Source organism: Somniosus microcephalus, chromosome 1 (assembly GCF_052327205.1).
Source record: "Somniosus microcephalus isolate GS21.2 chromosome 1, FLI_Smic_1.0, whole genome shotgun sequence".
Classification (NCBI taxonomy): Eukaryota; Metazoa; Chordata; class Chondrichthyes; order Squaliformes; family Somniosidae; genus Somniosus; species Somniosus microcephalus.
The window spans coordinates 178,841,699-178,863,541 of NC_140987.1; the positions used below are offsets into that span (position 1 = coordinate 178,841,699).

Sequence of the window (21,843 nt, forward strand, 5' to 3'; positions counted from 1 at the left end):
TTTAGATCGGGACAGGAGGTAGTGAATTGGTCGAAATATCGGATGCCCACTCCGTATTTGCGATTAAGAGGACTTGCTTGTACGAGGCACCAGTTCACACAGATGAGCGAGTCAAATTATTAATTCAAACGCACTCACCCACATTCACCACTAGTAAGCATGACTGCAGTCAAATGGAGGGTGAGGAGACGATTAACGGCCCGCCCCACTCCTTTGTTAAACAGTACCCAATTCCCAAAGAAAGTCATCCCTATGTTCGAGATGTCATCGACTCCCTCTTAAAACAGGGCATTCTAAGAACTGGCACTTTCACGACCAATTCACCAGCTTGGCTGGTTCGGAAGCCGGATGATAGCCGGTGGCTCACTATTGATTACCGAAGTCTTAACAAGGTTACGCCCAAGAGCGCCCCTATTGTTAAGGATGCGCTGACCTTATTATCAGAACTCCCAAAAGACTCTAAATACTACTCCACCCTAGACATTGCGAATGAATTTTGGAGTATTCCCGTCAGAACAGAGAATCAATATAAATTTGCCTTCACCTTTGAGGACCAGAGTTACACTTGGACGTACCTACCCCAAAGCTTCCACAACACCCCGACCATCTTCCATACCAGAATGGTACGGATCCTGAAAGCTTTTTCTGAGCCCCAGAGCCTGCTTCAGTGTGTCGACAACTTGCTACTGGCTACTAGTACAATCGAGGAGCACCTTGAACTGTTAGATGAACTTTTAACACTGTTAAGCAGTGCAGGCTTGAAAATTAACCCTTGAAAAGCTCAGCTTTTGCAGGAACAGGTCACCTATTTGGGAGTGACAATCTCTCCGCAGGGTCTAAGTCCCGATGAGCACAAGCTAGAGGTCATTCATTGACTCCTGCTTCCTGTATCCAGGACAGCGCTCCCATCATTTTTGGGACCAGTGGGATACCAGTGTAGTTTTATTCCTGGATTTGCAGAACTTGCAAAATCCTTCTATGAACTGTTAAAAGAGGATCAAATTTCCTCCTTGTGAGGACCAGATCACACCGCTGCAGTTAAGAAACTGAAACAGGCTGTTATGCAGGCTACCTGTTTGATATCACCCAACCCGACACAGCCATTCCATCTCGAGGTCGCATCCACCGACCATAACTGTGGTCCTATGTCAAGAACGAATGGACAGGTTACAACCGATCGCATATGCCTCACGGGTTTTGCAGGGGGCAGAACGGACTTATTCAGCGTGTGAGCGTCACCTACTGGCGACGTCCTGGGCCAGTCAACACTTTACCTACATTACGGGCTTACAGAGGATCATCTTGCATTTCCCTCACACCCAACTGAACCTCCTTATCAAACCAGGCAATTCTTTGATCTCATCCCAACGCATCAGTAAATGGACTTTAGAACTATTACAACGGGACATTGATATAACCTCCAAATAGACTACTCTTTTACCACTGATGCTTGCGTACGAGGGACACCCTCACAAATGTCCGCTGCCTTTAATAGACTTTGAGTCCCATCCTGTTTTGCGATCACCAATAGAAGGAGCCTCTGAAGTATATGTAGATGGCTCTTCCTACCACATACAGGGCTCATCTCATACCGGATGTGCTGTGGTCCTACCCGAGAAGACTCTCAAGTTTAAAAGTAACAAACACTCAAGCCAATATGCAGAGATTTTGGCCCTTCTCATCGCCGTTCAAGAAACTTCTGGCTACCCGACAAACATTTGGTCTGACAGTGCCTATGCCATCAATGCCATGCTGTCCCTTCCCCTCTACCAAAAGAATTCCTACTTCTCGTCAGATGGTAAACCCCTAACCCGTGGGCCATGGTTACGTCTCATATGGCAGGCCCTAAAGGCACAACAAAAGCCTCGTCACATTGGTACGGTTAATGCCCACAAGAGAGACCAGTCCGCTCACACTCTGTGAAATAATGCGGCAGATGTAGCTGCTAAAGAAGCAGCCCTGACCGGTGATCCTCTCCCTCGACAACTTGGAGGTAATCCCAGTTGCTGCAGTTAGCAAAGCTCTCGATTTGGCTTCCCTTCAAACAGAGTATAGCCCCTATCAGATAGTCATCAATTGGCATGACCAAGGTAAACCCTTACCGGCACCCACCGCATGGGCCCCCAAGACCCTCCTTACTACAAAGGGTTCACAACCATTACTTATGTATCAAAATGCCCCAGATAAGTACCCGGTTGTCTGTATTTCCCCCACACCTGGCAGAAGAACTCTTGTTCCTATTCCACTCCCACCCTGTAGGAGGTCATTACTCGGCTGAAGTCACTTTCACAAAGACTGCCTCCACAGCCTGGTGGCCTAATATGAAGGAAACTGTAAATTTATATGTTTCCCGATGCATACCGTGTTTGCAGTAGAACCCCTCCCCTTCTTCCAACCGTGCCCTCCTTCGAAGTCAGCCAGGCCCTGATCTCGTTCAAATTGATTTTATTGGTCCCCTCCCACCTTCGCAGGGTAATTATAAATACGCCCTCATTGTTATCGACCAGTTCACTAAATGGATTGAGGCCTTCCCCTCCCGATCCAACACTGCGCTTACTGCGGCCAGATTGTTATTGAGTGAGGTGTTCTGTAGGTAGGGACTGCCACTTCAAGTTGATAGTGATCAGGGCACCCACTTCACTGGTGAAGTTTTTTTCCAAATTACAGGAAATTATGGGAATTAAACATAAACTACATATAGCTCATCATCCCCAATCATCCGGGATAGTGGAAAGAGGGAATCGCACACTGAAATCCATGTTGGGAAAATTGTGTACAGAACACCCCACTCAATGGGTCAATATGTTACCCATGTGTTTAATGGCAATTCGGTCCACGCCACATAGGACCACAGGGATATCACCTTACCAGGCAATGACTGGGAGGTTGATGAGGACTCCAGGTCATCTAACTCTGACTGGCACTACCCCACTCACGCAACAACCATGTAACCACTCGTGGTTGGAGCGCACAGTAGAGCATATTGATGAAGTTAACCGACACGTAGCAAAGAATTTAGGGAAATCTAAAAACCAAATCAAGAAATACTTTGAGCAGAAGGTTCGACCTTTTGAATATCAGATAGGTGATAAAGTCATGGTACTAAATTATGGGAAAAAGGAAAATGTGTTTGACCCCAAATGGAAGGGACCCTACTCGACAGTGGATAAATTGAATCCAGCCGTGTATCTAGTTCAGTACCCTAAAGGGAGAGTGGAAAAGGCAAAAGTAACTAAATGGTACCATATCAATCAGTTAAAGACTGTGAAAGAATAAATATTGCACTCTTTTTTGAGCAATAGAACCAATTAAAAAAGGTGATTTTGTTAAAGGCAATGGCCCAGAAATTCGGGTCTCCACGGGTGAGTACGCATGGGGTACTCACCCGTAGGCCCAATGGAAGTGCCGGTTTCGTGCATGCACTGCGCATGCGTGGGAAACCAGCACTTCCGTTCCCCTGAAAGAAGGGGTTCAGAGGTGGAACGCATGCGCGCCGGCAGTTGGAGGAGGCCCAGGATCGCAATTCCACAGGGGCCCACAGCTCAACGGCCGGCGCGCAAGGTAAGTGCAGGTCGGAGGCTTGCACCCGCGGGAAGCCCCCGACCCAAATTTCTGGGCCCATATATGGACACTGGCCAAACGAACTGTTGATAAGGAATGGGTTAAAATCTCGATACTCAAAGAACAACTTTATACAGAGATTTGCTGCGAAGAAAAGGAACAGACCTGCGACGACGTTGCCTGTGTCCGAAGGGCTCCAGAGACCAAGGGCTGCGAACTATTTGTTTTACTATCGCCTAATGTTCAGTATTAATTACGCTGTAAGCTTAATAAATCTGATCTATTGCTCAAACATACTGGCTGCTGCCTATTGGTGTCTTGTCCAAGAACTGAGGTCATTAAGATCTTAGTGACTTCAAATGAACCATGGCAGCTTGAGAATTTTAATTCAGTTTTTAAAAATTCTGGCAATAAAAAGCTGGTATCAGTCATGTGACCTGAAGCTGTTGGTTTGTAAAACCTAACTGGTTCATTAATGTCCTTAAGAAAAGGAAACCTGCCATCCTTATCCAGTCAGGCTTAAATGTGACTCTGACTCCAGTACCACACCAACGTGGTTAACTCTGAAGTGGTCTAGCAAGCCACACAGTTGTACCAAACCGCTACGAAAGGCGGCCCACCACCACCTCCTGGGGGCAACTAGGGATGGGCAATAAGTGCAATGCCCACATCAAGCAAGTTGTGAAGAGGACACAAAGAATCTGCAAAGGGATATAGATAGATTAAGTGAGTGGGCAAAAATTTGGCAGATGGAGTATAATGTGGGAAAATGTGAGGTTATCCACTTTGGTAAGAAAAATAAAAAAGCAAATTATTATTTAAATGGAGAGAGACTACAATATGCTGCGGGACAGCGGGATCTGAGGGTCCTTGTACATGAAACATAAAAAGCTAGTATGCAGGTACAGCAAGTAATTAGGAAGGCAAATGGAATGTTGGCCTTTATTGCAATATTGCAAGGGGGATGGAGTATAAAAGTAGGGAAGTCTTGACACAACTGTACAGGGCGTTGGTGAGACCGCACCTGGAGTACTGCGTGCAGTTTTGGTCTCCTTATTTAAGGAGGGATATACTTGCATTGGAGGCAGTTCAGAGAAGGGTCACTAGGTTAATTCCTGAGATGAAGGGATTGTCTTATGACGAAAGGCTGAGCAAGTTGGGCCTATATTCATTGGAGTTTAGAACAATGAGAGGTGATCGTATTAAAACGTATAAGATTCTGAGGGAGCTTGACAGGGCAGATGCAAGGAGGATGTTTCCCCTCGTGGGGGAATCGAGAACTAAGGGGCATAGTTTCAGAATAAAGGGTCACCCTTTTAGAACTGAGATGAGGAGGAATTTCTTCTCTCAGAGGGTTGTGAATCTTTGGTAGTCTCTACCCCAGAGAGCTGTGGGTCATTGAATATATTTAAGGTGGAGATAAGACAGATTTTTGAACGATACGGGAGTCAAGGGTTATGGGGAGTGGGTAGGAAACTGGCCAAGACCAGATCAGCTATGATCTTACTGAATGGCGGAGCAGGCTGGAGGGGCCGAATGGCCTACTGCTGCTCCTATTTCTTATGTTCTTATGCCAAGAATGCATAAACTGACTCTTAGACTGTTCATTGTTGATTGGCTGTTTATATATGCTCAGTAGTGTTTTACTAGAAGTTTATATACTCACTTTGGCTGCTTTGGACTGGTGCATACCATAGCTGCTGTGATTTGCTGCAGTTTACTGAACATGCCTGTGTGATGCATACCATGCATTTCAAGTGTGATGCATGAAGTATGACAACATGTATTTATATAGTGCCTTTAATGTAGTAAAACGCCCCAAGGCATTTCACAGCAGCGTTATCAAACAAAAATTTGACACTGAGCCACATAAGGAGATATTAGGACAGGGGACCAAAAGCTTGGTTAAAGAGGTAGGTTTTGTCCAGATCCTACTGAGGGCTATTACAGGCTGCTTCATTAGCGAAGGGGTTGTGAATGGAGCTGAACACTGTGGAAATTTCAGTGAACAGTCTTTATAAAACAGCTTCATGGGGCAACAAATGATAGGCCTCTGACAACGACAACCATCTTCCTTTGTGTCCAGTATGACTCCAGTTCCTGAAGAGTTTATCCATTGAACCCCCCCACCGACTTAAGTTTTGTTGGGGCACCGAGGTGCCATACATGGTTGAATATTGCCTTGATGTCAAATATTATCCATCTCTCCTCTGGCATTCAGCACGTGTCCATATCTGGATCAAGGCTGTGATGAGGTCTGGAGCTGAGTGGTTCTGCTGAACGGAGTGTCGGTGAGAAGGTTACTGGTGAGTAGATGGTACTATTGATGACTCATTCCATCACTTTACTGATGATTGGGAGGAGGCTAATAGGGTGGTAATTGGCCAGGTCTGATTTATCCTGTTTTTTCTTCGATACAACATACCTTGGCAATCACCCACATTGGCGGGTAGATGCCAGGATCAAAGCTGTATTGAAACAACTTGGTTGGGGCCAGCTAGTTTTGGTGTAGGTTTTCAACATTACAATCGGATGTTGTCAGGCTCATAGGGGGAGAAATTCGGTATCGTCCCATTTGGGGCGCAATTATCAGCTGGGCGCAAAGATTAGCGCCTGGTGCTAATTATCGCCTCCGACAGTAAACTTGGCTTTTATTGCCCCTGGAGGTAATTGGAGCGCTAAATCAGGCGCTACACAACTCTCTTAAGGCGCTAAGGCCGAGGAGCGAGGCGCTACCTCAGAGGGCGAGCGCAGCGCAGGTGCTGTCAGTTAGCGATTGAACATAGACACACTGGCGCCGGTCAGTTCTTAAAGGGGAGGGTCGATCTTGCTCTGCAGCCACACCCTGCTCACTGGAGCCTTGAATCTCGGCCTGGGCAGACCTGTGGCTAAATCTAGCAGCCAGACACTATGGAAAGGGCCAGGGAGCGAGCACAGAGCTTCTGCGAGCGGGCTTTGGAGGCTATGGTTCCCGGGGTGGAGCGCAGAGGATCCATTCTGTACCCAGAGAGTGGCAGGAGGCCTTTGCCACGCAAGTATAGAAAAGTGTGGAGGGAGGTGGCTCAGAGCGTCTCCTCAAGGAGCATGGTGCCTAGGACCCATGTGCAATGTAGGAAAAGTTCAACGACCTCACTCGGGTCGTCAGGGTGAGTGGCTTCTTTCAAAACTTCTTCATCCCCCCATCTCAACCTCACTTTATGGCCAGAGGGTCTTGAAAGCCCCAATGCCCAACACTCATCCAACACCTATGGCCCTTTCATCAAACACACACGCACATTCTACACTTTGCATACAGTAAGGGCTATTCAACCATGGGAGGCATTCCAGGCAAGATCATGGCTGCATACAGTGAGGGCTATTCAACCATGGGAGGCATTCCAGGCAAGATCATGGCTGCATACAGTGAGGGCTATTCAACCATGGGAGGCATTTCAGGCAAGATCATGGCTGCATACAGTGAGGGCTATTCAACCATGGGAGGCATTTCAGGCAAGATCATGGCTGCATATTTACGCAGACGCCGTCCTTTTTCTTGCAGGCTAAGGTGTCTCATAATAGGAGACAGCAGCAACGGACCGGTGGAGGGCGGCCTCACCTTCAAGCCCTCAGTGATCTTGAGCAGCGCGTCCACAGGATTGCGGCAAGCCGGGCGATTGGTCCCGTCGCCACTGGAGACGCCGACCCCGTTCTGGACAGCAATGGTAAGGTCATCACCTTTTTGTCCTCTCTCCTTCCACTTGTTCCTCACAACACCAGCCTTTGACACTTTCAATCCAAATCACTAAATCGCTGCACTCATGCCTCCCTTGCTGCCACCCTGTCCTCACGCTAAAGCCACTCTTGTACCTCTCTGCTTTCAGATGATGATTCACCAGGTGAGGAGACGGGCCCTCAAGCTGCCAGTGAGAGTGAAGCTGAAGGTGAGGAGGAAGAGGAAGCCGGACCATCAGCGCCACCCTCTACCGAGGCAGCCCATGCCCATACTGGGGACACGCCTTCCCTGGAGGGGAGCAGGGGGGAATGGTCTGATGAGGTTGAAGCTCCAGGACCCAGCGGGCTGCAGCAACGCGAGGGGGGTAGGGAAGCTCGGGGGCCTTCTCCCCGGAGAGAGAGTATGGCTTCGAGTCCTGCTGCACTGGACGCAGACGAGGAGCGGGTCCTCACTGAAATGAGCGCCCAGGTGGAGCAAAGGCACACTGAGCTCATGGCTGCAGTGACAAGGATGCCCAAATCCATTGAATCACTGGCAAGGAGTGTGGAGCACTTCGCTGTAGCACAGGCGGCTGCCACGCAAATGCTAAGTGCTGCAATGCAGTCAGTGGCTGGTCTCATGCAGACGCAGATTGAGGCCACGCGAGCACTGACTGCTGCCACCCTTGCTGGATCAGGCAGATTTCCCCAGGGCTCTCACCACGCCGCAGCAGGCCAGCAATCTGTGCTCCATCAGATTGCTCTGGATGCTGAAGTGCTGCCCCGTGGGAGTGCCAGTGTGTCGGTCGAGCAGGGAGTTGCTGTCCTCTCTCAGGATGACAGCATTCTTGCTGCCACCACTGGCACTTCTCCACTGCAGTTGCCACCACCTGTAGGACAGACTGCTGCCGCCCATGCAGAGTTGGAGCAGTCAGCAGCCGGTCCCTCCAGGCCCAGAGCTGGTCCAGGCCGTCCCTCAAGGGCATCTGCAGTCTCAGTTTCTGACACTCAGCAGCCTTCCCCCAGCCTTGCTCCAGCCACTGGGGTCCCATTACGGAGGAGCTGCAGGGTGGGAAGGGGGGGATTTCGCAAGGGAAGCAGATCACCCTCGAAGGGCAAAAAGTAGGAGGTGTGGCAAAATGTTTTTCTGTTTTATTGAAGGCCGAGGTTCGTGGTCAAATTTTTGTTACTGTTTTGGACATTGTCTCCAGGTTGTGAGAGCCAGTTATGTGAATGACTGCTTTTTTTTGTGTTTCTTTCTATTACTTTGTCATACGGAAATGAGACTGTTGCGTTGGCAAGGATAACTCAATGACAGCATGTAGAAATCAACTCGTGTCATTTTAATGCCCGATCCAACTAACCCCGACAGGCCAAGGCAATAGAGTACCTATCACCAATGTCAGACATAATATAACGATAACAGCACTATCAAACTTCATGTGCTAGAGTAACTCTAATGCAGCACTGTAACCCAGTGTGCAGACATAACATTTCCTCCACCCTCACAGAATTTCAAACATGAAATGTAGTGACAAAGTCCTGTAGGTAGCCAGGGCGAGAACGTATACGAACAGGCGGAGGTGGGGACTGGTGAAGAGCAGGCAGAGGTGGGGACTGGTGAGGAGCAAGCCGAGGTGGGGACTGGTGAGGTTGTGGCTGAGGCACAATCTCTGCTTAAGCCACATGTGCATCCTGCCACTCGGGGGGTAAGGCTTGGGGGTTAGATCCGTGTAATCCTGCATCAGGGGGTGCTGGCACCTTCCGAAGGCGGCTGGCATGCCACCGAGAGCCGTCAGTGAGGCAGAAAGTGGCTGGTCCAAGTTGGCGGCTGATTTGGAGAGGGGAGGACCAGAATGAGGCCATCTTATTGTTGCGGTGAGGCCTGCGGACTCTGACCCAATCGGAGACTGAGATGTTGGGCGCCTTGGCCCTCTTCGACTGGTCGAAGCGGAGTTTCATCTTCTCCTGCTGTCTGGCGACTGTGGCTTGAGCCCATGGAGCAGGGCTCTGAGCTAGCGAGGGGCGGAGCCTGTAATGATATCAGCAAATAGAGATGGTATTTGCCTGTTTGATTATGATGCCTTATCAGCATGTTTGCATGTATTGATTGCTTGTGCCTGACCAGCAGAGGGCATGTGACCGAGACAAGCAAGGCAGTTTAGTTTGGTTTCGGTTTCGTTCTAGATGCATCACTAGCTTGATGTCTCCTGTAAATGCTGTATAAAGAGTTGAACAGACTTTAGATTAAAACTCATTCTCTTTCATGAATGTGTCGTCATTGAACCCACAAAGAAATCAATACAGAGCCTGCCAAGGGGCAGCATGAGCTCACGGCCTAGCATGAGGGATGCGGGTGAGACCCCTGTAGTGGAATGCTGGGAGGCTCTGTAGTGCAGCAGTGTGTGGAGGAGGGCCTTGTCAAACGCACACCCCTGGGATAGGTGTGCTCTGAGGCCATTTTTCAGTGTCTGGTTAAAACGCTCCACCCCCCCATTTGACTCGGTGTGCATACGTGACGGATGCCCTTGCTCTCAAGGTAGGAGGAGAGTTCCAAAGAGACCACTTGGGGGCCATTGTCTGTGGTGATGGCCTTTGGATGCCCCCAGCGGGGGGAAGAGGGACTCAAGGATATCGATGATGACCCGAGAGGTGACGGAGCCAACGGCAGTGACCTCTAGCCATTTTGAGTGCAGGTCATAGGTCACCACTAGGAACCGTTGATGGTGGGGGACACTATGGATTTCCCCGCAGACGTCCAGCTGCAGGTGCTCCCAGGGCTGAAAGGGCCAGGCAAGGGGTTGCAGGGGTGGAGGAGCTTGGTGGCCAGTCTTGCCACTTACAAGGCAGGCTGCACAGTCCTTGACCAGGGCCTCGATTTCCCTGTCGATACCCGGCCACCACACTCGGTCTCGGCATCGTTGTTTGAGCTTCACTATGCCCAAGTGGCCCTCATGTGCCATGGATAAAACACGCGCACGAAGGGCACTTGGGACCACAGTGCAGAGCCCACGTGCAACACAGGAGTCACTCCAGCAGGAGAGCTCCTCTTTAACTCTGGAGTAGGGAGACAGTTCCTCAGGCACCTTGCGAGGCCAGCCATCTCTGATGAAGGTGCACAGCTGGGAGGGGGCTGGATCCTGTTCAGAGGCCTCTTTGAGCTCCTGGAGAGAGACTGTGGTTTGGAGAGGCGTGTGCAGCATCTGTATGATATCCTGTTCCACATGTTCAAAACCGACGAGTGGGGCTGGGGCAGAGACAGTGCGGGAGAGCAGATCTGCAACAACATTGTCACGTCCTGGTGTGAACTGGAGACTGAAATTGTATTGGCGGAGGCGGTCAGACCAGCGGTGTAGACGCAGTGGTCTGTGGCCCGTGCCGGATGTCGACAGCAGGGCAGTGAGAGCCTGGTGATCGGTTCGCAGGGTGAAGGCACGGCCATACGTGTACAGGTGCCACCGCTCACATGCCCAGACGCACGCCAGCGCCTCACGCTCGCCTACTGAGTACTTCTGTTCAGTGGGGCTAAGGGCTCGGGAGGCAAAGGCGATTGGTTTCTCCACTCCATTCTGTATCTGCGATAACACTGCCCCCACAGCTGCAGCGGACGCGTCGCAGGTGACGAGGGGGGGCTGGCGACGTCAAAGTGAGCCAACACTGGAGGCGACGTGAGCTGCGATTTGAGGAGACGTACAGCTTCCGTACAGGCTTGTGACCACACCCAGGGCTCATCCTTTCGCAGGAGCTGGCGCAGTGGGGCTGTGGTGGCTGAGTACTGGGACAAAAACTTCAGGTAGTACCCAGTCATGCCAATGAAGGAGGCAACCTGTGCTGCAGAGCTGGATTCTGGGATGCTGTGAATGGCATCCACGTTTGACTGGAGTGGGGATATACCGTCAGCCGACAACCGAAACCCCACAAACTCGATCTCTGAAACAGCAAAGACACACTTTTCGCCATTCAGTGTGAGCTTGTGTTTTGCTAGAGCCGTGAAAACTCTGTGAAGGCGTTCGTCGTGAGTGGAGGTCGAGGGCCCATGCACAACGATGTTATCCAGGTAGATGGCCACCCCAAGAATGCCCGCGAGCACAGAGGACATCACCTTTTGGAAGCAGCTGGGTGCAGAGCTAAGTCCAAATGGCATCCTGGTGTACTGAAAGACGCCAGCATGTGTCACAAAAGCAGTGAGGTCCCTGCTGCTGGGGTGGAGGGGAACCTGTAGATAGCCCTGTCGAAGGTCCAGTTTCGAGAACAGGATGGAGCCATAGAACTGCGCTGTGAGTTCCTCTGACGTGGGCAGTAGATATTTGTCAGGGATTACGGTCTTATTCACTGCTCAAAGATCGACACAGACGCGTAGACCACCTGACTTTTCCTTTGCGATCACCAGGTTGGAGACCCATGGGGAGGCATTAACTGGTTCGATGATGCCAGCTTCCAGTAGCTGATTTAGTTCAGCTTTGACCCCGTCACGGAGAGCAAGCGGGAAGCGGTGCAGTGGCTGAATGACAGGGGTAACGGTGGAGTCAACCATGGGCTGGTGGGTGAAGGCAGTCAGGCAGCCCAGACCCTCAAAGGGTGCTGGCCATGTTTGGTGCCACGGTGAGGCGACGTGCAGAATCGCAGACCCGTCGGTGTCCAAGAGAGAAAAACCCAGGTCAGTGAAAAGATCCAGTCCCATCAGGTTAGCTCCTTGGCGTGCCACATGAAAACAAAAATCTGGCAAAACTTTTGTTCCATAGCGTACAGTGAGGTTGACTGAGCCCACTCGTTCAATTTTCGAATTACCATACCCGCAGAGCACAGTGGAGGACGCAGAGAGTGGCAGGGAGCTGAAAAAATGTTTGAATGTGTCCACATTCAGCAGTGAGACACTGGCACCGGTATCCAACAACAGCGGAATGCACACATCATTCAGGTTAATTGTGCATGACTTGAAAGCCACTACTGGCCCAGAGCTCATGTTGTGAATTATAGTGCTTCAGGACTGAGAGTGTTCATTTGTAGCAACAGGGGCAGAGTGGCAGACATTTGCAAAATGATTTTGTTTTCCACAATTGCGACAGGCTTGGCCGCGCGTGGGGCAATTCTGCGCTCTGGTAGCATGTGAACGAGATCCACAGTTTCCACACTGTTGCCGCGGTAGCGCGCGTTGCTGCAGTTGCGCAATCATTACAGTGTCAGAGCTGTCGGGGCCGAGGGCGCTGTCACTGGGTGTGTGTGGCTGAGCCGTGTGTGAGAGTTCAGAGTGGAAGGGGACGCTGGAGAAGCCGCTTACTGGATGTCTTGCTAGTTACGCTGCACATTCAGCTGCAGACTCCACTTGAAAGGCAATGTTAACTGCCTGTGACAACAACAGATTGTCGGACTCGAGTAACAGTCTTTCACGCACTCTCACGTTGTTGGTGTGCTCTATTAGTTGATCACGCACCATCTCTGTCTTGTAGTGCACCGATCTTGCACGAGCTAGCTAACCCCCTCAAATTAGCCACGTACTGATGCACAGACTCGCCGGGGAGTTGGTGACGCTGTCTAAAAATGAATCGCCGGAGGAGGGCACTTTGTGGGGCACAGAAGTGTGTGCTTAACAGAGCCACAGCCACATCATATGTTTGTATTGAGTCTGCTGTCCATAATGTCCCAAGAACACGCTGGCCCTCCGCTCCCAAGCAATGGGATAACAGTGCCTTTTTCCGTGCTGCCCTCACATTTTCTAGTCCGAGAGCGATGAGGTAGGTTTCAAAGGGCTGTAACCAGCGAACCCATGGGATCGGGGGCTCACCGGGTAGTGCAAGGAAGGGAGGAGGTGGTGGAAGAGAGATTTCAGCCATCCTCGTCGCCAATTGTTGCGTTGGCAAGGATAACTCAATGACAGCATGTAGAAATCAACTCGTGTCGTTCTAATGCCCGATCCAACTAACCCCTACAGGCCACGGCAATCGAGTACCTATCACCAATGTCAGACATAATATAACGATAACAGCACTATCAAACTTCATGTGCTATGGTAACTCTAATGCAGCACTGTAACCCAGTGTGCAGACATAACAGAGACACACAGAGTTTGTGAAATAAAGAAGTGTCTTTATTCAAAATGTACATGTTTGGTCTTTGCACTCATTGTTGCGCTGACCGGTTTAGGGGTTGCGGGATGCTTTCATTCAGGTTGCTTGAATGGCAGAAGCCATTCCCTCAGAGGGGGCCTAGAAGCGACTTGCTATGAGCCTTTGACAGACGGCCCTTCCACTTTGTGCCTCCCTCCCGCCTTGGTGCTGCTGATGATCATCCTCCTCCTCCTCCTCCGCTGGTGCTCCAATGTCTGGTGGCATTGGCTGGGTCCTGAGGATTGCAAGGTTATGCAGCATGCAGCACACAACAACGAAGTGGGAGACTCGCTCAGGCGAGTACTGCAGGGCTCCTCCAGAATGGTCCAGACAGCAGAACCGTTGCTTGAGCACGACGATTGTGTGCTCAACGATGTTCCTGGTAGCTTGATGGCTCTCATTGTATCGTAGCTCAGCAGGGGTGCTGGGCGAACAGAGCAGTGTCATCAGCCAGGTGCACAGAGGATATCCCTTGTCCCCGAGAAGCCAACCTCCTGGGTGATGCGGTGCCTGGAAAAGGTCTGCCACAGAAGTCTGGCACAGGATGAAGGCATCGTGGCTGCTGCCTGGAAAGTGGGCACTGACAGCGAGTATCAGCTGTCTGTGGTCACAGACCAACTGGATGCCCTTTCGGTTGCGGAAATCCTTGGCATTCTCTTGCGGTGCCCGCAAAGCCACATGCGTGCAGTCAATGGCGCCCTGCACCATGGGGAAGCCCGCTATCATCGGAAAGCCCGTTGCGTGTTCTTGCTGCTTGGCCAGGGTCATGGGGAAAGAGATGTACTCTCGTCTCCTTTTAAAGAGGGCATTTGTGACCTGACGGATGCAGCAACGCACCGCGAACTGGGAGATATTGGCGATGTCCCCAGTAGCTGATTGAAATGAGCCGGTGGCATAAAAGTTGAGAGCCACTGTTATCTTCACTGCCACCGACAGAGACGTCCTGCTCCTCAGTTGAGGCTGCAGATCTGGCTGAAGCAGGTGGCAGAGCTCAGTGACCACCTCCTTGCTGAATCGCATCCTTCGCAAACACTGCTCCTCAGACATATTAATGTAGGAAAACTGTTGGCGAAAAGCCCTGGGAGGGTAAGGTCTCCTGTACCGAAGCCTGTTGGCCCTCCTCCATCTGGCCATGATTGCCACTCTCTCTCTGCGTCTCTGTGCCCTCCGAATGTGATGGAGAAGGACGACGTTCCCATTCATTGCAGCCCCATAGTAACTGGGCAATCAAAGTTATGAAGGTCAAAAAGCAAAGTACCTGCAAAGTTATGGTTAGAAGCCAAAACTACCTCAGACAGCGTTGACTCAATGCAGAAGTCTCTCCTTCTCTCTTAGTCTCTCTGCAAATCTCTCTCTCTCTCTCTCAGAACGAGTGGTGCAAAAATGGCTACCACACAAAAGCCAGGAAGAGGCCCCCTTTAAATAGCGTCCCCCCCAGCCCCACAGCGACTGGGAAGCATTTCAGTCAACCTGTCATTGGTAGCGCCAGGCGGAAAGGAGGGGGGCGCCACTGAATTTCCGGTCCGGGGCGCCCCAAGGGGGTTGCACTCTCGAATGACATCAAGATCTGCATGCGCAGGAGGTTGGGCGGTATTGTTTAGCGCCGCCGCAAAATGTCCGGTCAATTTCACGAGAGGCGCAGATATCGCCGCGTCCGGGCGCTAGTTGGTTTGCGCCCCACTTAGCGCCCTCTTAAGGCGCTAACGGGTGGCGCTACCAACTGAATTTTCCCCCCATAGCCTTCAATATTTTCAGTGCATTCAGCCACTGCTTAAAGTCAGATGGAATTAACTGAATTGGCATCTTTGATGGTGGAGATCTTGGGAGGAAGCCAAATAAGATATTCAGCCAGCAAGCATTCTCAGTTCAATTTTTGGGTCTGGCTATCGTTTACTAGATATCAGGCACACTCTGGATCATAAAGAACACAGAGTCTGCTTATAGAAGTGGCCAATGATGTTGAGCACAAGTAGAATATTTAGCATAAAACTCAAAAATATAACAGCCACACATCTTGGACTCCAACTGCAGAGGACTCAGTCAGAAATAAGCAATATCAATTGAAAAAACAGAGAAAGGAACACAATTTGAGATGGAAATAGCGTGACTAATAACATGACAAAAATGTAACTATGACAACAACACGACAGTGTTACAGAAATGTTACTCAACAAGAAATCTGTGCAGACGCACAACTTTTAGCAAATTGTCGATAATCAACAGCACAATAGAGGGAAAGCATTTATTATCTGACACACGATTCATTGCAGCACACCTATGTTCACTATTTAAATAGAGTGCTATTAGCCGTAAACTTTTCAATTCATAACCAGTCTTAAAGCATATCATCTGCAATCCAGGCTGACAGCTTGTTACTGCACTGCACTCTTCTTTACTGACAGGCTTCCTTACCTTTAGTCCAGTGACCTATGCAACCACACACAATATTGAATTCAGGCAGAAATGATTGGCACTGAAGCATTCGCGGTCTCTAAGCTACAAAACCGACATCTTCCTTGCAGCAATCAAGAAACAGCTACTGTCGATTTAGACACCTGTCTGCAAATCTCCAACAATTTCTGCACGTTGACCCAAGTGATTGTGTGAGAGACAGAGAAAAAGAATTGAAAATGACTTCTACTGATAAGTGCCTTCAGTGGCCTCATTATAGATTTCACTGAAGTTGTATTGAGGTTATTTCTTTTTTTAAGAGCTTTCTCTGCAACTTAATAATTGATTCACTGGCATCAATGGAATACTGTTATCCCTCTTGAATTCTATCACAATTTAAATTTTGAAAATAAACCAGCATTAATTAAATAAGCAATTTCATTTGGTGTAAATACAATGAAGTTGTTTAAAGTGATTGAAAAAATCCAAATATAATCTCCTCCCGTTTAAATATTTTGGTAGGAGGGAGAAAAAATATTGCATAAGGAAAAAAGAAAGCTAGAATAATGCATCACTTAAATTATTCACGTCATTTCATTTTTATGGCTCGATTTGTGAATATCTATGCCTTTTGTCTTTATAGCAAATTAATCAGATACAGGCTGCACACAGGCACAGAACAATCCCTGAAGAAATACTGCTTTACCCTTAATGAATTCCAACTGGAAAAACCACGTTGGCTTTTTGAAGATTTTGCATTGAAAAAATAGTATTTATTAATCTACGATATCATTTTTGACAAAGAATGAATCCAAGCTGAATGGCCAATTGATGATCAAATACAGCTTGTGGCCTAACTTCAAATGGCCCAAGGAGCAGTTAAATTTTTTTTTTAATGAGTAGATAGTGCTACCAGCTCCCACAGTGGGAACACAGCTTGCTGATACATCTCCTGGCAACAATGGTTTCTCTTTCCAGTAGGAATTTGCAGTATTGTAGATTGGTGAGGCAGTGTTCAGCCAGCTGCGCTATAGCTGTGGGAGCTGGCAGAGCCATTTCATCATTCTCTGACAGATCAGTGGTTTTGTTGGAGGGGGGGGGGGGGCGGTTTGGAGCAATTCTTTTTTCAAATTTACACAGAAAATACATTCTTCTCTCACCTTGGAACTGCTTCCAGCAACGTTATCTCAAAATAATTTTTTGTGGGCTGGTTTTAGGGTGACTTCATTTGGGACAGCAACTTCAGATTTTTGACAGAGGAATTTATTTTGAGTGGGGAAATTCTGTAGCAGGATGGATATATTTCAAGACACTGGCGGCATTATCTGTCTGTCTCATTCACTACTGTCATAGGAACATAGGAACGCGAGTAGGCCATTCAGCCCCTCGAGCCTGTTCCACCATTCAGTTAGGTCTGTGTCTTAACTCCATCTACCTGCCTTGGTTCCGTAACCCTCATTATTTTGCCTAACAAAAATCTACTAATCTTCGTTTTCAATTGAAAGCCTCAACAGCTTTCTGGGCGAAAGAATTTTCCAGATTTTCACTACCATTTATGTGAAAATATGCTTCCTAACATCACCCCTTATTGACCTAACTCCCAGTTTAAGGTTATGCCCCCTTGTTGTGGTCAGCTTTCATCAATAACACTGACACACTCAATATGGCTCTGCAGTGGAGTGGGAGAAATGGTTGCAGTCAAGGCTTGGCCTGCCTAAGTGTATGCCTTCAAAGGCCTATTTCAGACAAGGCATATATTGGGGAAGGGTGACAGGAAGTCTGCTCTTCAAAGCCAGTCTCGCAAAAGAAAATAAACAGAATTTTCAAAACAATTTGGATAAATTCACACAATCCTTGATCTGCAGCATCAGCAACAGCTATGCTGTTGACTGACTAAGTGATTAACGTACAAAGTACCTAGTTTTGTTATGCTGATATAAATCAAACAATTCATTGTCCAATGTATTTCTGTATGTATTATTTGCCATATAGCTAAATTAAAACCAGTGCAGATTTAAAAAACTGGTTAAAAAAAAGTTGCTGGCTGCTGCTTTAAAGGTCCTCTGATCTCAAGGAACACCCAGTTTCTATAGGTATTATTTAACTCGGGCATCTATCCATTGTTTGGGCCAGAAAATTACAAGATGTTATGACAGTACTTGTGTCTCATTTAAATGTTTTAGCATGATTCAGGCAGAAGCTTCCCATGCCCACAATGCAGTTCTGACAAAAGGTTATTGACCTGAAACGTTAACTCTGTTTCTCTCTCCACAGATGCTGCCTGACCCGCTGACTATTTCCAGCATTTTCTGTTTCTATTTCAGATTTCCAGCATCTGCAGTATTTTGTTTTTGCTTTAATTTTCTTAATATTTTCATTAGAAAAGGAAAACTGTTCGACTGAAATACTTAGATCTGTGATCATGTAAATGCATCCTGTACCATTTCATTTGCTTTATTTTCTCTGAACAAATGTTGTACTTGTATACTGTAGTTATGAAAAGCTTGCAAATAAGAAAGGATATTTCTGTGCAGAAAAAATGACATTCACATTTATGTAGAAAATTCACTTTTTCAACTGCAATATACTTTATTGTAATGTCAAATAAAATTTGTAATACATTAGATATCTCAACAATTTTGCATAATATTCAATTAAAAGATAATGATACTCTTGGCTATAGAAAGTGCCATTAATCTAAAGTATTCCCCATAAGGAAGGCAGTGGAGATGTTGCAGAGGAGATTTATTAGAACAATAACAGTGATGAAGGACCAGCTATGTGGAGAGACTAGAGAAATGGAGCAGAGAAGGTTAAGGGAAGGTTTTTAATAAATATGGAAAAACTGCTTCCATTGACAGGAAGGTCAGTAGCCAGAGGACACAAATTTAAGATAATTGGGGGGGAAAACCAGAAGGGAGAAGGGGAGAAATAAAAAATTTTTTTTTTTTTTTTTTTTAAAACACAGCAAGTTATGACGATCTGGAATGCACTGTATGAAAGACTGGTGGAAGCAGATTCAGTAGTAACTTTCAAAAGGGAATTGTATATATACACACTTGAAAAAGAAAAATCTACAGGGCTATGGGAAAAGAGCAGATAGCTCTACCAAAGAGCCGGCACAGGCACGATGAGCCGAATGGTCTTCTGTGCTGTATGATTCAATTAAATACTAAAGGGGAAAAAGTCGTCAAATATTTTCCTCTTCCCCCTCCAGCAGTCTTTACCAGTCTAGAACTTCATATTTACGTTCCAGCATCAGGACTGTGGCAGAACCCGTAAGGAAGCCAACTTGCAATGTAGCCAGCTCCCACTGATTAGTTCCAGATAACATGAAATTGTAATTTTCCAGCCGAAAATTGTGAACAGTTTGGTTTGGCCTTAAGTCAGTGGGTGGAAAGGGGATTGGATTCAGTGGTGAGGGTACAGAATTTGTGATGAAGGCCGAAAATAATGGCTTCAGTATTCGCAATGTTTATCCAAGGTGTCAAGTACCACTCTTGCCTGTGTCAAGCGTTCAAGCACTGATCCAGGAATTAAGCATACAATCTACACCAATATTTCAATGCAGCACTAAGGGAGTGCTGCATTGTCAAAGGTGCCTTCTTTCGGATGAGACATTAAACCAATGTCTGCTTGTTCAGCTGGACATGAAAGATCCCATGGCACTATTCGAAGAAAAGCAGGTGGGTTCTCCTGGTGTCCTGTCCAATATTTGCTGGAGTGCAAATTAAAATGATAGTGTTGATTGTGGGATACCCCTGCTAAAACATATTGGCCCAGAAATTCGGGTCTCCATGGGTGAGTACGCACGGGGTACTCACCTGTAGGCCCAATGGAAGTGCCGGTTCCGTGCATGCAGACTTGCATTGGCGCAAGGCCTGCTTTTAACAAGGTAAGTGGTCAATTAATTAAAATTAAAACATTTTTTTCACAGGTTTATTATTTTTAAATACTTTAAAGAAAGGTAAGTTTATTTTTAGCCCTGTTAGAAAATGTAATTAATTTTTTCAAAAATTTAAATTCTTGTTTAAAAGCTATTTCATGTAATTTATAGTTATTTAAAAAATATGATGTTTTTAAAAAATTTATTTGAAGTTTTAGTGAGGTTTTGGGTCTTATAGCATTTATAGATTTGACAGCTCTTCCTGTCAAACTTATGAATGAAGCATTCCCTGCTACCATTGGCTCTCCATGGCCCACGTGATCCCAGGGGACGCATTGAACTAACTGCGCCCGTGGGATACGCAAGCACTGCGCGCTGGCAGTTGGAGGAGGCCCAGAATCGGAATCCCTCGCAGGCCCACAGCTCAACGGCCGGCGCGCTAGGTAAGTGCAGGTCGGGGGCTTGCACCCACGGGAAGCCCCCGACCTGAATTTCTGGGCCATTATCTGGTCACATAGCTCAATGCTGTTGGTGTGGGACCTTGCTGTGTACAAATTAGCTACTGTACTTAATTACACAACAACAATTACACTTTAACAGTATTTATTTGGCTGTGAAGCACTTTCGGGCATCTTGGTCACAAAAGGAGCTATATAAATGCAAGTTTGTTCTTTCTTTAGATGGAGGAAATTGCAGCTCATCCAATAGTGAAAGTCAGACAAGCAGTGAGACAGTACAGAGGCAGTAAAGGGGTCAAGACAGGTGATGGAGAGATAGAGCTGAGTATCATCAGTGTTTATGATTCCGTATTTGTGGAAGATGGCCCCATATTTGTGGAAGATGGCCCCATATTTGTGGATGATGTAACCAAGGGGCAGCATGTAAAGATAGAAGAGGGGGTCTTGGATGGATTCTTGGGAGACATCCAGAACTGATGGTGGGAAGAGAAGACAGTGCTGGAGTGCAAATTAAAATATGGGTATTGATATTAACCGTCTGCATTTAAGGCCAATAAATTAAAAAAGAAACATACCAGCAGGTAACTTCGTGGGTGGAGCATTTCTAGCCCATGCATACATGATTTTAGCTTCATCTAAGCAAGTTCCATATCTATTGCCACAGTCCCTGGAAAAGGAAAAATAAATGGAGTGAATAATGATGGGAGTTTGGCTGTCAAAAACAATGTGTGGGGTTGCTCAAGGTACAACAGTACCTTGCAACGCAAATGTTCAGATAACAGTCTCATTAAAAGCAAATATATTTACTTCTCACAATTTAAACTAATTGCAGTAAATAACAGATCACCTTACTTAACAAATATTTATATTGCCATGTCTACACTGCTATCCATAATTGATTAATACAGGACAGGAACTTCCAATTTCTAGGTAACTGGATTTGTTTTTAAGAACTGTAAAACAAAGAAGTGTTGACATAATGGTCGGAATGTTCTGGGGTCCGTGCGGGCGCGATTGGATGCGGATCAGGTGGGAAATTTGAAATATCTTGGAGCAGGTTGGGAACCTACCGTCATCCCGCCCCCACACGCCTTAGCGACCCGAACGGCAGAGGGGGGCGACCTAATTTAAATCATTATCAGGTACTTGTCCAAATCCTTAAGCGCCTTTTTCACCCTACCTTTCGAATTTCCCTGCATAACCACGGGATTCACGCAGCTCGGGAATCTCCTCTTATCAACCCGAGTCATGCGTTGAGTGACCATTGATCCAGCCGATTAGTTGACAGCATGAAAAGTACTATAAAAGCTCCCACCTCATAGCTGATCACTTTCCTCAGGCAGAAGCTGTTGCTGACTGCATTGCCAGTGCAGATTTAGCTTTCTAGAGGCTGCAAGTGTTTCCAGCAAAGTTTCCATCCAGAGTCACCTCATTGGTAGAACCTCGCTCACCATTGACATTGCTTCTGTCATCTCTACTTGACCTGCCATCTATTTCATCTGCATGGGTGACGTTTATACTGTCTCACCTTGATCCTCAGAATTGGACCGCAATGAGCCCCCACACCAGCAGCACCAACACCACCCTTCTCCTCAACCGCCTGATGCTGCACAGGACAGAGGGCATCAGTACAGGGCTGCATCGCGCCCGAGGCAGTACCCCCAACATAGGGTATATAGGCAGAGGATGAGCTTCCTCAACATGACTGTGCACCAGTGCCAAAGGAGGCTTAGACTATTGCGCCAGGTTGTTG

The 21,843-nt window shown here is 47.6% G+C and overlaps 1 protein-coding gene across 1 annotated transcript in view; it reads right to left on the reverse strand.

Annotated features, from left to right (window-relative positions):
* pam (peptidylglycine alpha-amidating monooxygenase) overlaps nucleotides 1–21,843 on the reverse strand; it is a 255,985-nt gene that overhangs the window by 170,846 nt on the left and 63,296 nt on the right. The window contains exon 5 of the mRNA XM_085987745.1: nucleotides 20,666–20,757. Coding sequence (XP_085843871.1) covers nucleotides 20,666–20,757 — 92 coding nt within the window. The remainder of the gene's footprint in view (nucleotides 1–20,665; nucleotides 20,758–21,843) is intronic.